The sequence below is a fragment of the Kogia breviceps genome, chromosome 14 (genome assembly GCF_026419965.1).
Source record: "Kogia breviceps isolate mKogBre1 chromosome 14, mKogBre1 haplotype 1, whole genome shotgun sequence".
Classification (NCBI taxonomy): Eukaryota; Metazoa; Chordata; class Mammalia; order Artiodactyla; family Physeteridae; genus Kogia; species Kogia breviceps.
Window position 1 is genome coordinate 69,428,991 of NC_081323.1, and position 14,934 is coordinate 69,443,924.

Consider the following 14,934-nt stretch of genomic DNA (forward strand, 5'->3'; position numbering starts at 1 on the left):
TCCCACATGCCAGAACTAAAGACCCAGTGCAGCCAAATAAATAAATAATTTTTTTAAACAAAAGTAAAAGTGGGGCTGAAAAGGGGGGAAAAAACTAATGTGAACAACTAGGCAAAAATCTCTCATTTCTTTTAAGTGGGGCACTTGAAGTTTACAAACGAGAAACTAAATAAAGTAAAATGTGATACTTAAAGAGTAAAATTCTCTACTGTGTTTACACATTCTGATATTGGGTTCCTCTGCTGCATTTTCTAAAAGATGAGACATTCTTCTCAGAAAGGAGTGTCTTAAGGATCTGAATAATTGTGAGGCCTGTGAAAACCTCAAGCAAGTCTTTGGATATCACATTGAAGAAGGTCTCTAAAGGCTTTACAACACACTCGTGAAAGAGAAATGTTAAGTCTGCACATATTCCTGTAAGTATAGCAAACGTATACATGGCAATGCAAAAAAAATGGGTGTTTTCAAGACAAATGCTCCTGTGGTCACAGATTTGCAAACTGCTGCCTAACCAACTTTTGATACAGATTCACTCTTGCCCTTTTCAACATGGGCATAGTCTTCAAGCCAAAATGCATCTGAGGTAGAGGAGGCCGAGGAGGAGGAGGAGCTTTCATTGTCTTGCTTCACCATTGTCCAGTATGGAGAAGGGCTTCTCACTTCTTTCTTGTGGTCTCTGTGAATCATCACGTCACAGTTAATGTCTTTTCCTACACTAATAGTACAGTTCTTCTTTTTATATCCATGCCATTCTCTGGAGATAGACATTGGTCTCCTTGCAGGGTAATGCCCAGTGGACCGCGGATATTTATAGTACTTAAATCTTTGATCTAAAACTGCATCTTCATCGTCATCACTGCTTGTGAAAGAGCCCTCTTTTGCCTCCTCAGTTTTCTTTGTTATGCTGAAATGAAAAGAATAGTGAATGAAATGGATTTTTAATGTCTGAACATTCATTATCATCTAAGAGATGTCTTACAACCTGCTTTGGTTTGTAAAAGAAAGAATACAATTTAGCTTTAACACCACCTTTCTGTGTTATTGAAAATTTTCTCTTTTTAAAATTACCTTTAGGGAATTCCCTGGCAGTCCAGTGGTTAGGGCTAGAACTTTCACTGCCTAGGGCACAGGTTCAATCCCTGGTAGGGGAACTAAGATCCCACAAGCCGCGAGATGTGGCCAAAAAAAAAATTACCTTTAAATTTGTTTCCATTCCTCAATGGAAATCAAATTCTGCCCTAAATTATTTCACATTACTTTAAAAAGCTTTGCACAGATTTAAGCCAGACTATTGACCAGAATATTAGCAGGCCTTAACGGTGGGTTAATTTCACTTCACACAGAATGACAGGTCAACGTGGCCATCTCCTCCACAGAACTCAGTTTTCATGGGTCAAATGGGGTCAGCAATAACAGAATATTACTGATTTCCAAGGGGACGTCCAGAAATAATGGCCCTCAAAGATCTTCAACATGCTAATCTGAGTCTGTTTTTTCCTCCCCTGAGCATCATTCTTTGCTTCGCATTTGGGTTTACATATGTGGATCTGTAGAACACCCTTCTATCCAGATGTCTCATCATTCACTATTCCACCTCGCTGTTGCCATCCAAAAACTTGTAAAGACTTTTTTTTTTTGTAATTTGCCAATAACAGGTTTCTTGAACTTTTCTAATGGCAGCACGTGCGCCTGCTATTATTTTCCTGAACAAATGCTGTCTGTTACCTGCTACCCCTCATTCTGGTGCTGGATTTGCCCGCAGATCCAAAACCAGACCTTTGGAATTATGAACCTTGGTTACTTTCTGTCCTGCTAATAGGAAATAGATTTCTTCCCTACCCCAGTCCCTCCAAGCTTACAGACTTACTGGTGTTTTCACTAACATCCTTGGAGGCCTGCCTGTTTTATTTGCTCCTTAGCTTTTGAAGTTTTTCTAAAGTTTCTCTCTTCTGGAAATGACATTTGGTGTGGAGTCAATTTTACTAAGGGCCGCTAGTCTTAATTGTACTATTTTCTTTTAATCCTTGATATAGTGTGTGCAAGGAGATTCAGATCTCAGGACTAGAACAGTTTGCCTTCAGAGTGCAAAGGACATCCTTTGTAACTGTATTAGATAACCATCGAGGACAGGTGGCAGAGCCAGGTTGTTATTGAGCTGCATTAGATAGTAACGCCACAAGCCAGCAGAGGTCAGGGTTAGCTGGAAACAGTTTTTATACGACTAGGCCTGCCCAGAGCATCATATGGAGTATTCTCTCCATTGTGCACACAGTGTTATTTGCTCCTGAAGGAAATCATACCAAATAAGCCTTTTCCTTCCACTTCTGCCCCTTCCATATAAGATGCTAAAATGCCTTAGCTATAAGCACTTTGCTTAAGAAAGAGATTCAGAACATGATTGATATTGTCCCTAAGTTTGTGGATTTTAGCCTCATACTTAAGTTGTGCTGTTCTGTTTTTTTTTTTTGTTTTTTTTTTGTTTTTTGCGGTACGCAGGCCTCTCACTGTTGTGGCCTCTTCCGTTGTGGAGCCCAGGCTCCGGATGCGCAGGCTCAGCGGCCATGGCTCATGGGCCCAGCCGCTCCGCAGCATGTGGGATCTTCCCGGACCAGGGCACGAACCCGTGTCCCCTGCATCGGCAGGCGGACTCTCAACCACTGCGCCACCAGAGACGCCCCTATGTCTGCTTTTGAACGGTCAGTCTGCCATCCTTAGATTTTTAATATTCTGAATCTCAAACTCTGTGCTTAGAAAGTAGTTCTATAAGCGAATGGTTAAGAGTTCAGGTTCGGGAGCTGAACTCCCCAGTACAAGGTCCACCAGCTACGTGTGGCTGCTAAATTTAAACTGGTTAAACTTGAATAAAATTTAAAATTTCTCAGTTACAAATCTTCACATTTCAGGGGTTAGTAGCCACCTGTGGCTAGTGGCTACCACATGGGATAACGCAGATACAGAACATTGCCATTATCACAGAAAGTTCTTATTGGACATTGCTGCTCTGGAGACAGACATATACCACTTAGCCCTGTGGCCTCTGGCAGGTTTATACACTCTGTTGGCTTCAGTTTTCTTATCTGTAAAACGAGGATAAATAAAAAGAATTGGCATGAGGATTAAATGGTATAATGCTTGTAAAGCAGTGCCCACCACATAGCAAGCAATTATCACTATTATCATTAACGATTTTTAATCAAATCAGGATTGGTTTAGTTATTGGGAATTTTTTCCCCAATCTGTGCCTTAAGGGGACAACTGCCCAGCTCTAGTCCACTGTCACCATGTGGGAATGCAAGCCCATCTTTTAGTTTTTTCAGGAGGAACCAGAGATAAAGACTCTTTACGAATCTTAGATTCGTAAATTTAGCGATTCAAATATTTGTTCATTAAAAATTTTTTTGAAACACAGAAAAATGCAAAAAAGTTGAATGAAAAAAACTTATAAATACCTTGGTAGCTACTGCCCAGTTCAAGAAATAGTATATTACTGCCCCCTGGAAAAGCACCCCCCTACCTATCCTTTCTCTCTACAGTGTTTAAAACACTGAGGGAGACAAGCAAAGTACATCTGCTGGCCATATCAGTTCCTAGGGCCACAAGTTGGACTCTAATGTCTATGGAATATGGGCCATTTTTTAGTCTTAGTAAAGTCCCTAGCCATATTTCTTTGAGCCCATCCCAGTAACTAAAGGTGCACAGCTGAAGCAACTAGTGGTCAAGAATCTGGTCAGAATTAATAAGGACCACTCTTGCATCAGAGCACTGAATTTATCACTTAAAAGGGAGGGCTTCCCTGGTGGCGCAGTGGTTGAGAGTCCACCTGCGTATGCAGGGGCCATGGGTTTGTGCCCCGGTCCGGAAAGATCCCACATGCCGCGGAGCTGTTAGGCCCGTGAGCCATGGCCGCTGAGCCTGCGCGTCCGGAGCCTGTGCTCCGCAACGGGAGAGGCCACAACAGTGAGAGGCCCGTGTACTGCACAAAAAAAAAAAAAAAAGAAAAAAGGGAGATGGAGAAATCAAGCACAACCCATAAATTTCTGACTTGTCTGACTATGTGAGCGTTCTTCCACTAGGACAGTGGCAAGCTGGCTTTTGATTTTAGGCATAATGAGTTTGAGGGGTTTATGATACATACAAATGCAGATATCAACTGGGTATTTATACAAGTTTGGAGATAATACAATTTGAAAATTATTAATTTAGGGATACTAATAGAAACCACAGAAATCAAGGAGGTTTTTTTTAACATCTTTATTGGAGTATAATTGCTTTACAATGTTGTGTTAGATTCTGCTTTATAACAAAGTGAATCATCTATACAGATACATATATCCCCATATCTCCTCCCTCTTGCATCTCCCTCCCACCCTCCCTATCCCACCCCTCTAGGTGGTCACAAAGCACAGAGCTGATCTCCCTGTGCTATGCAGCTGCTTCCCACTAGCTATCTATTTTACATTTGGTAGTGTATATATGTCCATGCCACTCTCTCACTTCATTCCAGCTTACCCTTCCCCCTCCCCATGTCCTCAAGTCCATTCTCTACACCTGCATCTTTAATCCTGTCCTGCCCCTAGGTTCTTCAGAACCATTTTTTTTTTTAGATTCCATATATATGTGTTAGCATACAGTATTTGTTTTTCTTTTTCTGACTTATTCACTCTGTATGACAGTCTCTAGGTCCAGCCACCTCACTACAAATAACTCAATTTCGTTTCTTTTTATGGCTGAGTAATATTCCATTGTATACATGTGCCACATCTTCTCTATCCATTCATCTGTCGATGGACACTTAGGTTGCTTCCATGTCCTGGCTATTGTAAATAGAGCTGCAATGAACGTTGTGGTACGTGTCTCTTTTTGAATTATGGTTTTCTCAGGGTATGTGCCAGTAGTGGGATTGCTGGGTCATATGGTAGTTCTATTTTTAGAGAAATCAAGGAGTTTGCTTAGGAGCTTGAGAGAAGAAAGCCAAAGATTAAACCTTGAGGAACTCCAAGGTTGGGTAAAAGGAGATCAAGAGGAAGTGACTAGAAGAAATAGGAAAATCATGGGAGTATGGTATCCCAGAAGTCTGGGGAAAATGATGTTTCAACCAGAGTTGAGTGTACAGTGTCTAATGCTGCTCAGAAGCCAAGCAAAATAAAGACTGAGAAGAGTCCTCTGAAATCAGCAGTATGAAGGTTGTAGGTGACCCTGGGAAAAAGGACTCTCAGCCAAGGCCTGCACTGATGGGGGGAAATGGTGTCTCCTGAGGAAATGGCAAAGTCTAATACAGCTCTTTCAATGGGTTTGGAGTCAAGGGACAGGGCAGTGGCTGGAAGGGAAAGAAGAAGAGAGTGGAATCAGGTGGGGTTTGCTAAGATGGTAGAGGTTTTAAAAGGGCTTAAATGTTATTGGGAAGGATCCAGAGAGAGAAGTTGAATATGCCGGAGACAAATGAGGAAATGGGATTCACAGCACATGTTTAAGGGCTAACTTTGGAAAAGGCAGAGTCACGCATGTAGGTTTGGAGGTGGAGTTGCCATTGGATAGTTTGGTCTTTTTTTAAACTCCATGTCCAAGGCTCTTGCCTTTATCATTCTGCCTCATATTAGGTCCTACAGATTGTACTTTCCAAAAGGACTTAGAAACCCATTAAATTGTGGCAGTGTCATCAATCCCTCCTATGTGGTCCAACTGATAGGTCTCACATTAAACTAAGACTCTACTTCATAGACCCTAGGGAATTCTGTAGTATAACAAAGATTTCCTAAACTTAACTACTTACCGTGTAATTGGGAATTTGGTCTCAGGGATTAAGTCATATATTTCTTGCCATTCTTGGGGTATGTCAATAAAATCTCGGTAAACCTTGATTTGTAGCACTGTTCCTATGGTGATATGTTGCAAAAGCTTTAAAAATTCTCGAAGAGTATATCCTAACACATTGGCATAGCCAACACTAATCAAAACATCACCTGAAAAAGGAAAAAAAATCAGTAAAATTAAGATAATGGTTTAAAAGGGTCATAACCATTTCTGGCTTTATTGTGCAATGTTTTTCTTTCTTTTTTTTTTTGCGGGGCGGTGAGGTATTTCATTTTATGGGTTCATATTGTTGGTTCATTTTGAACCAAAGCCAGGCTTCCGCCTTTATTTAATAAAAATGACCCTCTCGGTGACATAAGTATCCTTTGAATAATGAAGAATACATGCAAGATGTTTCTTAATAGTGTGGTGGTAGATATTGTAGCATGTTTTTACAACATTTCTAAAGTCCTTGGTGTGACAGAGGCTAAAAACCATTTATAATCTGAATCATCCTTTAGGATTCTAAAAATGTGTTCATTTCAAGTAAAATAAATGGCTATTACTATTAAAGAAAAAACCACTTACACTAAGTGAATAAATGACCCACTTTCTATTATACCTGCCTGGCCATTTCCAATGCCCTCCACAGTAAGCAGACCATATTAAACATCAAGCCTTTCAGTTTAATGTTTGCCCTTACATAGTATTCGTTGAGCAAGTAATTCTACATGAAACACTGGACAGTTAGCATGCTTCAATTAAGTTTAAGCTATGTATACAGAGAGTATGTCAGCTCAAAGGGATTTGACAGCTAGGTCCCCTACCATAGCACAGTGCTGAACAGGCAGGGGAGGGTGATGGCCAACCATGGAGCTCCTGAGCCCCCAGCAGATAGGCAGAGAACCACATCTTGACAGCAAGCCCCTGGACCTCCAAACTGGATGTTAAAAAGACCAGTTATTCACTTGTACGCAGCAGCTAGGGCATGAACATGTAAACTAGGTCCAGTTATTTGTCAGTCTCCCTGGGTCACTGAACCTGGAGCAGGAGATGCAGAGAGGTGACAGGAGCACCCAGTTTTCATGGCCCTTTGTTCTCTCACCATTTTCCAAACCTGGTTCTCCAGGCTTTCTGGCAATTCTGTCAGACTCAGTGTTCTAAATCCAGTGCCTTAACAGAACTTTTCTATTGCTTGCATTGAAGACCTCTGACTATTACAAGGGCATTCAGCAAGAGAGGAAGGAATACAGGGAAATTGCTTTTTAAGGACAGACAGACTCACATTGGGTAAAATCTTAGTCATCAGCTCTTACTAGTACTAACATCCTGCCAAATGGTCATGGATACTTTATAGCTAACATCGGATAAAGTGACCCCAATGAGTCCCAAAGGATATGTTCACCTCTCTGTGCATGGGAAGCTAGAGACCCCTCAGTCAACCTCAAAGACAGCTGAAGCCTAACCTCAGAGGAGAAAAGAGTCAAAATGAAATACATTTTCTGATACTACTCCCCACTGTGCTATAATTGGGAATTATGCTGATCCCAAAGGAAGCCTCCAAGGAATGCCAAGGACAAATTTCCATAGTGCTAGATCCTATCAGAAACAAAAGTTCACAGTATTAAAGAAAATGAATATTTAGAAGGGTGAAGAAAACCTACTTTGGTCTTTAAAAATAGCTGGGGCTAACTTCAGAATGAAAGAGGGCTTCTCCCGGCGACCTGCAGATTGTGCGATCTAAAACTGTTCACCCTATGGAGGTTAATTAAAATGGTGGGGGGAGGAAGAAAACCTCACTGGATGAGCTTACTTGCCTAATCTTAAAAGGAGTGTTTATGGCTTGTCATTCTGCTTAATTATGTTGTTAAAGGGTGACTTTTATCAAGAGGGCAGAAAATAAACAGCTTAATTCCCTGACCGTCCTGGCTGTAAACCAGACATATCATTGTGTGAATGTGAGTACTCTGGCAATAGATATTAACGTTGCCTTTCATAAAGAAACACCAATTTGGTATTTATGAATATCAACATTATACATTTTCTTTCTGTTTTAATGGGCTATAGGAACCACATTATATAAACTGGCTCGATTACCTATATTTAATCAACTTTGCAGCAGCCAAGCCCCTACCATCTCTACAAACTAGGCAGTAGATTCCATAAGCTCTGTGTGGTTAGAGACCATGTGTGTCTGGCTCATCATTATACCACAGTGCCTAGCAGGATGCCTACACAGAGCAGGCATTCAGGAAATGCTTATTGAATGAATGTGGCCTAGTAAGGGTGGTGACCAGTACATGACTTGTATTTACCTTCAAAGCTATATTAATTTCTCTGAGAAAAGGGAAAAAAAGCTATATTAATTTCTTAAGACTCTGGATATCAGAGTTTGCTAAAGCTATACTGGCCAAAAGGATTTTAAAGTTTAGCCAGAATAAACTAATTAGGAAATCAAGATGAAACCCTATTATTAAACACCAAAAAGAGAAATTCGAAGCACATGAATGAGAAATAATGGGGCTGGGAGGTAATGGGGTAAAAAAAACATCAGGTTTCTAAGACCATCACCTCTCAAAATCTCATAATCATTGTCAGAAGGACTGAGTTACAGAGTCTTTGAAACCTAGACCTTGAAGAGAAGTGGCTGACTTGTCATGAAGAGATTTGAGGCCCTGGACTTCCTCTCTACTGAAATCTCTTTTCTAGTCAAAGGTATGGGCTTTCTAAGCGGATACGGTTTCAACTCTCAGCTCTGACCACCCACTTAGCTCTGTATTGAACAAATTACTTCATCTCTCTAAGGCTCTATGTTTTGTTATCTACCTTCCAGGAGTGTTGCAAAGATTAAATGAGATAATAGATGTGGAAACACCTTGCAAAATGCCTAGGACAAATACTCACTTGCTATTCATTTATCAAGCACACACATAATAAATGTGCCAGTGCTGTAGGTAAGTCGTGGATTTAAAAGGTGAATTCAGGACTGCCTCTGACCTCCAGGAGTCCACTAACTGTAGCCCCACCAGGAGATTCTGTTTCATGTGCATGAAAGCATACTCCTGTCCCACTCTAGTGAGTGTGCACTCTGGTTATCAACCGGCATCTGTCCCCTGACCCCAGAGAAGCTAAGGAGAACAAGCAGAAAAGGCCCACGGGACCTGGCCTAGAGTTCTTTTGGTCTGGAAAGTCCAGAACTCTCTGTCAGTTTGTTCCCCAGCACCATTTTCTATGTGGAGAAAATGCTTTGGATTTTAAGGTGAGGTAAACTTTTGTAATAGCATCATTGATCTACTTAATTCTTTAATCCACTGCTTCTAACCCTAGGTGCAATTAGAATCACCTGAGGAGCTTTTAAACCATGAACTGCTCTATCCCCAAAGCCAAACCAATTGAATCAGAACCTCTGGGGACATGGGGCCAAGGCATTTTTGTTTTAAAAGGTCTCCAGGTGATTCTAATAGGTAACCAGAGTTGCAAACCAGTGGTTTAATCCACTGGGGGCTCCTGTACCACAATCATTTTTGGTTAACAACAACAACAACAACAAAGATACCAGTCTAAAGAATCTCTAAGTAAGAACAGCCTAAGAGAAATGACTGCCAGTATTTCCATAGTACTGTAGTTCTCAAAGCATTTTCATAAAGATTATCTCATCAAATCCTAGCAACTTCTGACAAAGGTGGTATTATCCCAATTTAGAGATGAGGTGACTAAGGCCAGGAAAGTTAAGGGACTTTGTCCAAGGTCAGAGAACTAGAAAGTGGCAGAGCCTAGGCCTGAATTCAGGCCAGCTCCCACTGAATGGTCTTTCCTTCCCACCACCTTACCATCCCATTGTGCGTCCCTGACTCCTGAGCACAGCACCAGGGCCAGAGTAGGTGCTGGGAAAACGTCTTGAATTGGATGGAAAATTCATTCACCCAAAGCCAAGAGAAGCAGGGCAGTACTGACAAAGAGTGTAACAGAGAGGGTTCAAATCCCCACTCCTTGGTGTGACAAGGTACAAGTTACTAAATATCTGATTCCTTCTCTGTAAGGTGGTTTAATGTAGAATCTAATCAAGGAATTTGGTAAGGTTGCAGGATACAAAATTAATGCACAGAAATCTCTGGCATTCCTATACACCAACAACGAAAAATCAGAAAGAGAAATTAAGGAAACACTCCCATTTACCACCGCAACAAAAAGAATAAAATACCTAGGAATAAACCTACCTAAGGAGGCAAAAGACCTGTATTCAGAAAACTATAAGACAATCATGAAATGATTCAAAGATGACATAAACAGATGGAGAAATATACCATATTCTTTTTTTTTCTTTTTTTTGCGGTACACGGGCCTCTCACCATTGTGGCCTCTCCTGCTGCAGAGCACAGGCTGCGGACGCGCAGGCTCAGCGGCCACGGCTCACGGGCCCAGCCGCTCCGCGGCACGTGGGATCTTCCTGGACCGGGGCATGAACCCGCGTCCCCTGCATCGGCAGGCGGACTCTCAACCACTGCGCCACCGGGGAAGCCCTACCATGTTCTTGAATTGGAAGAATCAATATTGTGAAAATGACTATACTACCCAAAGCAATCTACAGATTCAGTGCAATCCCTATCAAACTACCAATGGCATTCTTCACATAATTAGAACAAAAAATTCGTATGGAATTTTACAATTCGTATGGAAACACAAAAGACCCTGAAGAGCTGAAGCAATCTTGAGAAAGAAAAATAGAGTTAGAGGAATCAGGTGCCCCGACTTCAAACTATACCACAAATCTACAGTAATCAACACAGTATGGTACTGGCACAAAAACAGAAATCTAGATCAATGGTACAAGATAGAATGCCCAGAGATAAACCCATGCACATATGGGCACCTAACTTATGACAAAGGAGGCAAGAATATACAGTGGAGAAAAGACAGCCTCTTCAATAAGTGGTGCTGGGAAAACCGGACAGCTACATGTAAAAGAATAAAATTAGAACACTACCTAACACCATATACAAAAATAAACTCCAAATGGATTAAAGACTTAAATGTAAGACCAGACACTATAAAACTCTTAAGAGGAAAACATAGGAAAAACACTCTGACATAAACCACAGCAAGATCTTTTTTGACCCACCTCCTAGAGTAATGGAAATGAAAACAAAAATAAACAAATGGGACTTAATTAAACTTAAAAGCTTTTGCACAGCAAAGGAAACCATAAGCAAGGCAAAAAGACAACCCTCAGAATGGAAGAAAATATTTGCAACTGAAACAACAGACAAAGGATTAATCTCCAAAATATACAAACAGCTCATGGAGCTCAATAGCAAAAATACAAACAATCCAGTTAAAAAATGGGCAGAAGACCTAAATAGACATTTCACCAAGGAAGACATACAGATGGCCAGGAGGTACATGAAAAGATGGTCAACATCACCAATTATTAGAGAGATGCAAATCAAAACTATGATGAGGTTATCACTTCTTGCTGGTCAGAATGGCCATTATCAAAAAATCTAGAAACAATAAATGCTGGAAAGGGTGTGGTGAAAAGGGAAGCCCCTTGCACTGTTGGTGGGAATGTAAATTGATACAACCACTATGGAAAACAGTATGGAGATTCCTTAGAAAACTAAAAAGAGAACTACCATATGACCCAGCAATCCCACTACAGGGCATATACCCTGAGAAAACCATAATTCAAAAAGAGACATGTACCACAATGTTCATTGGAGCACTATTTACAATAGCCAGGACACGGAACCAGCCTAAATGTCCATCAACAGATGAATGCATAAAGAAGATGTGGCACATATATGTGGTGGAGTATTACTCAGCCATAAAAGGAAACAAAACTGAGTTATTTGCAGTGAGGTGGATGGACCTGGAGTCTGTCATACAGAGTGAAGTAAGTCAGAAAGAGAAAAACAAATACCATACGCTAACGCATATATATGGAGTCTAAAAAAAAAAAAGGTACTGATGAACCTAGTTGCAGGTCAGGAATAAAGAGATAGACATAGAAAATGGACTTGAGGACATGGGGTGGGAGGGCGAAGCTGAGGCAAAGTGAGAGTAGCATCGACATACATACACTACCGAATGTAAAATAGTTGGCTGGTGGGAAGCAGCAGCATAGCATAGGGAGACTGGCTCAGTGCTTTGCAATGACCTAGAGGGGTGGGAAGGGGAGGATGGGAGGGAGGCTCAAGAGGGAGTGGATATGGGGACATGTGTGTGCATATGGCTGATTCACTTTGTTGTGCAACAGAAACTAACACAGTATTGTGAAGCAATTATACTCTAATAAAGGTCTATTTAAAAAATTTTAAAAATATTTTTTTAATGTAGAATCTACCTCAGGGATTGCCAGGAAGGTGAAATAAGATCATGCTTCTAAATGTTAATGATGATTAATACTGCCTACAAAAGAAGAAAGCTTTATCCACAGAGAGCCATAAATGCTGGTGTGACGCTGTGCCTGTATATGAATCCCACCTGCTAGATGGGGGTGAACCTCGACAAGGAACTCAGTCTCACTGAGCCTCAGTTTCCTCACCTGTAAAAGGGGGATGATAATAGTTCCTACCTAGAGGGTTATTGTAAGAATTCAATGAATAAAAATGCCCAACTGCGAAGGTTATACAAGTAATACCAACTTGCCTGCCCATTGAAAGCTCTCAAACAATGTCATCATTATCATTGTTACAGTGAAACCTGAGTCTCCCTGAAGGCAGATGGGAGGGAGAAAGAGGTGGAGTGTTTGGACGGCATGGGGAAAGCACAGTCACCTGGCTGGAGTTTTCCATCCCTGGCTGCAGACGCCTTCTTAATGAGGTGGGTGATCTGAAGGTAGGGCCCATGCTGGATGATGATCAGGCCTAATCCCAGGCTGCCCACAGTGAGTTCGGTCTGCTCAGTTTTGCTCAAGTTGTGTACAGATGGCTTGACCTTGAGGCCGATTTGTCTTTCTAAAAAAGGAGAGATTTGTTTTAGTCCTTCACCTAGACATCAGCATGACAGTAGTAACTGGTGTTCTAAAGCCAGACCCTTGGGGCAGTTACTCAACCTCTCTCTTCCTTAGTTTCCTCATCAGTAAAGTGATAATAAAAATGCCCACTCAGAGGGTTGTTATGAAAATTAAAGGAGACAGTTAAAGAGCTTTTGCACAGTGCCTAGCACATTGTGAATATTTAATTAATGTTAGTTATTATTATCCATTCACTTAACAAATAGTTATTGATACGGGCAGTATGCTAGGAAACGTGTTTCTTGCCCTCATGGATCTTCCAGCCTAGTGGCTGAGACAAATATCAATGAATCATGTAAACATATTTTGAACAACAAACCGTGACACATGCTATGAAGGAAAAGTTCAGAGAGCTCTGAGGGTGACCAACAGGAGACTAACGTCTCCCATGAGGAAGGTGGGTCAAGGCTTCACAGAGGAGGTAAAATCTGAATTGAGGTCGAAAAGACCAACAGGAAAGCTTTAAGCAAAGTAGGATGGGAGAGAGCAAATTAGATCACAATCCTGAGACAGGAAAGAACATAAAGGAGACCAGTAGGGGGCAGGCAGGAGGAGCAAAGGCAGAGCAGACAGGCTGCTTGGCTGTCTCTCTTACCTCACCAGAAAAGCTTAGAAGCAATTTCGGCAGGACAAGCTAAGGTCTGCCTTCAAAGAAACACACAAACAAAAACCTCCGACTGTTATATGGACTGTGGGGTCCAGAGTGGAAGTGAGAAATGAAAGGGTTACTGCGTTCACCCAGAGCATGTCACCCAAGCAATGTCAGTGGAAATGGACAGTATAAAAAAAGCATTGGGGAGGAAAATCCAGGAAAAATGGGTAGGGAGGCGTTGAAGTATGTTTTCTACAAAACTAAACCTCACAAGAAAAGTTTCGAAGATGGAGGAGTGATTTAAAACAACAAGTTATTTCCCCAAGAGGAAGCTTCTGAGGAGACTCATTTTCAGTCTACAGGAAGCTTCTGGAGAAACTTGTTTTCAGCACACTCTTCCAGCATTTCACACACACAACACTTTTCCTTAAGGAGAGGTGACAAACTGCTACCTTGCCAAACCTTTGCCAAATCCATGTGACTGTGGTGTTTCGGGGACCCAGGAGTCCTCCCCACTGCTGGGGGAGGGGCTTCCCATGCTCCCACATCTCCAGCTGCAGGGAGCTGGGTGGTTTCATGGTCCTTTCAACTCCAAGCAAGTGTCCTTGCCTATCTCCAACCTCACCCTCTCCCAAAGCACAGATGCTCTCTGTCTGGAAAATAAAGTAACCTAGTATAAAGAAGGTACCATCTTCAAGACTTTTCAGGATTACAGGTCATCCCCTCCTCGAGCCTCTGGCTCCTGAGCAAACAGAGAACTGGCATCATAGACAGGGTCTGAGTTCCAACCTCAGCTTGCAAATTAAAGTGCTCATGATATAATCTACTATGAAGCCCAGTCTCAAAAGACAGTAGTGTTAAATGAAAGAAGCCAGATTCAGAAGACTCCATACCATATGATTCCATTTTTGTGACATTCTCCATGGAAAGGGCAAAACTATAGAAAATAGATCAGGAGTGTCAGCAGCTGGGGTGGCGAAAGGCATTGGCAGCAAAGGGGCTTCATCACAAGGTAATTTTGGGGGTGGTGAGACCTCCACATCTTGATTGTGGTGGTGGTTAAATGTGGGTATATGATTATCAAAACTCACAAAGCTGTACACTAAAAAGAGGGGGCTCTTCCCGTATGTAAATTATAGTTTGGTAAACAAATGATGGTGAGAGGCCCAAGAGTGTGACTTTCCCATTTTACAGAGGAGGAAAAGTGAAGAAGTCTTGGTCCCCAGGACATCACCCAGTTACCTTTAACGCTTTTGTGGACGGCCTTCTTCATGGCCCCGGGACGGCAGGCCGATCAGGAGGGTCTCCCGGAACCGAGGCTGGAGTCAGTCCAACTCCCAACTGTTTCGAACCCTCCGGGAGCCGGCGCACTGCGGGCCGACCGCGGGCGGCGAGGAGATCTCGGGCTGGCCCCCAGGGGACGCTGCGACAATGCCGCCCAGACGTTGCGCTGCAGTGCGGTCACAAGGTCCCCAGTGGACCCTGGAAAATGCAGTATGTGAAAATTTTGGTGCAGAAAAACAAAACTACGGACTAG

General features: G+C 42.0%; 1 protein-coding gene across 1 annotated transcript; it reads right to left on the reverse strand.

Annotated features, from left to right (window-relative positions):
* Positions 1–211: 211 nt before the first annotated feature.
* On the reverse strand, positions 212–14,731 carry PDZD9 (PDZ domain containing 9). Its single transcript, XM_059037083.2, has 4 exons — positions 14,640–14,731; positions 12,567–12,746; positions 5,771–5,960; positions 212–904 (listed from the first exon to the last, which is right to left on the reverse strand). Exons 1-4 carry the CDS (start codon positions 14,668–14,670, stop codon positions 508–510), a joined length of 798 nt encoding a protein of 265 aa, XP_058893066.1. The 5' UTR covers positions 14,671–14,731; the 3' UTR covers positions 212–507.
* Positions 14,732–14,934: the final 203 nt, after the last annotated feature.

Bases quoted from the DNA above. Each gene is read 5' to 3' on its own strand.
- PDZD9 (XM_059037083.2), bottom strand. From the start codon at position 14,670: ATGAAGAAGGCCGTCCACAAAAGCGTTAAAG. The intron at 5,961-12,566 runs GTGACTGTGCTT...TTCCTTTTTCAG, and splicing joins GGATGGAAAACTCCAGCCAG to GTGATGTTTTGATTAGTGTT. The intron at 905-5,770 runs GTAAGTAGTTAA...TTTTCATTTCAG, and splicing joins ACCAAATTCCCAATTACACG to CATAACAAAGAAAACTGAGG.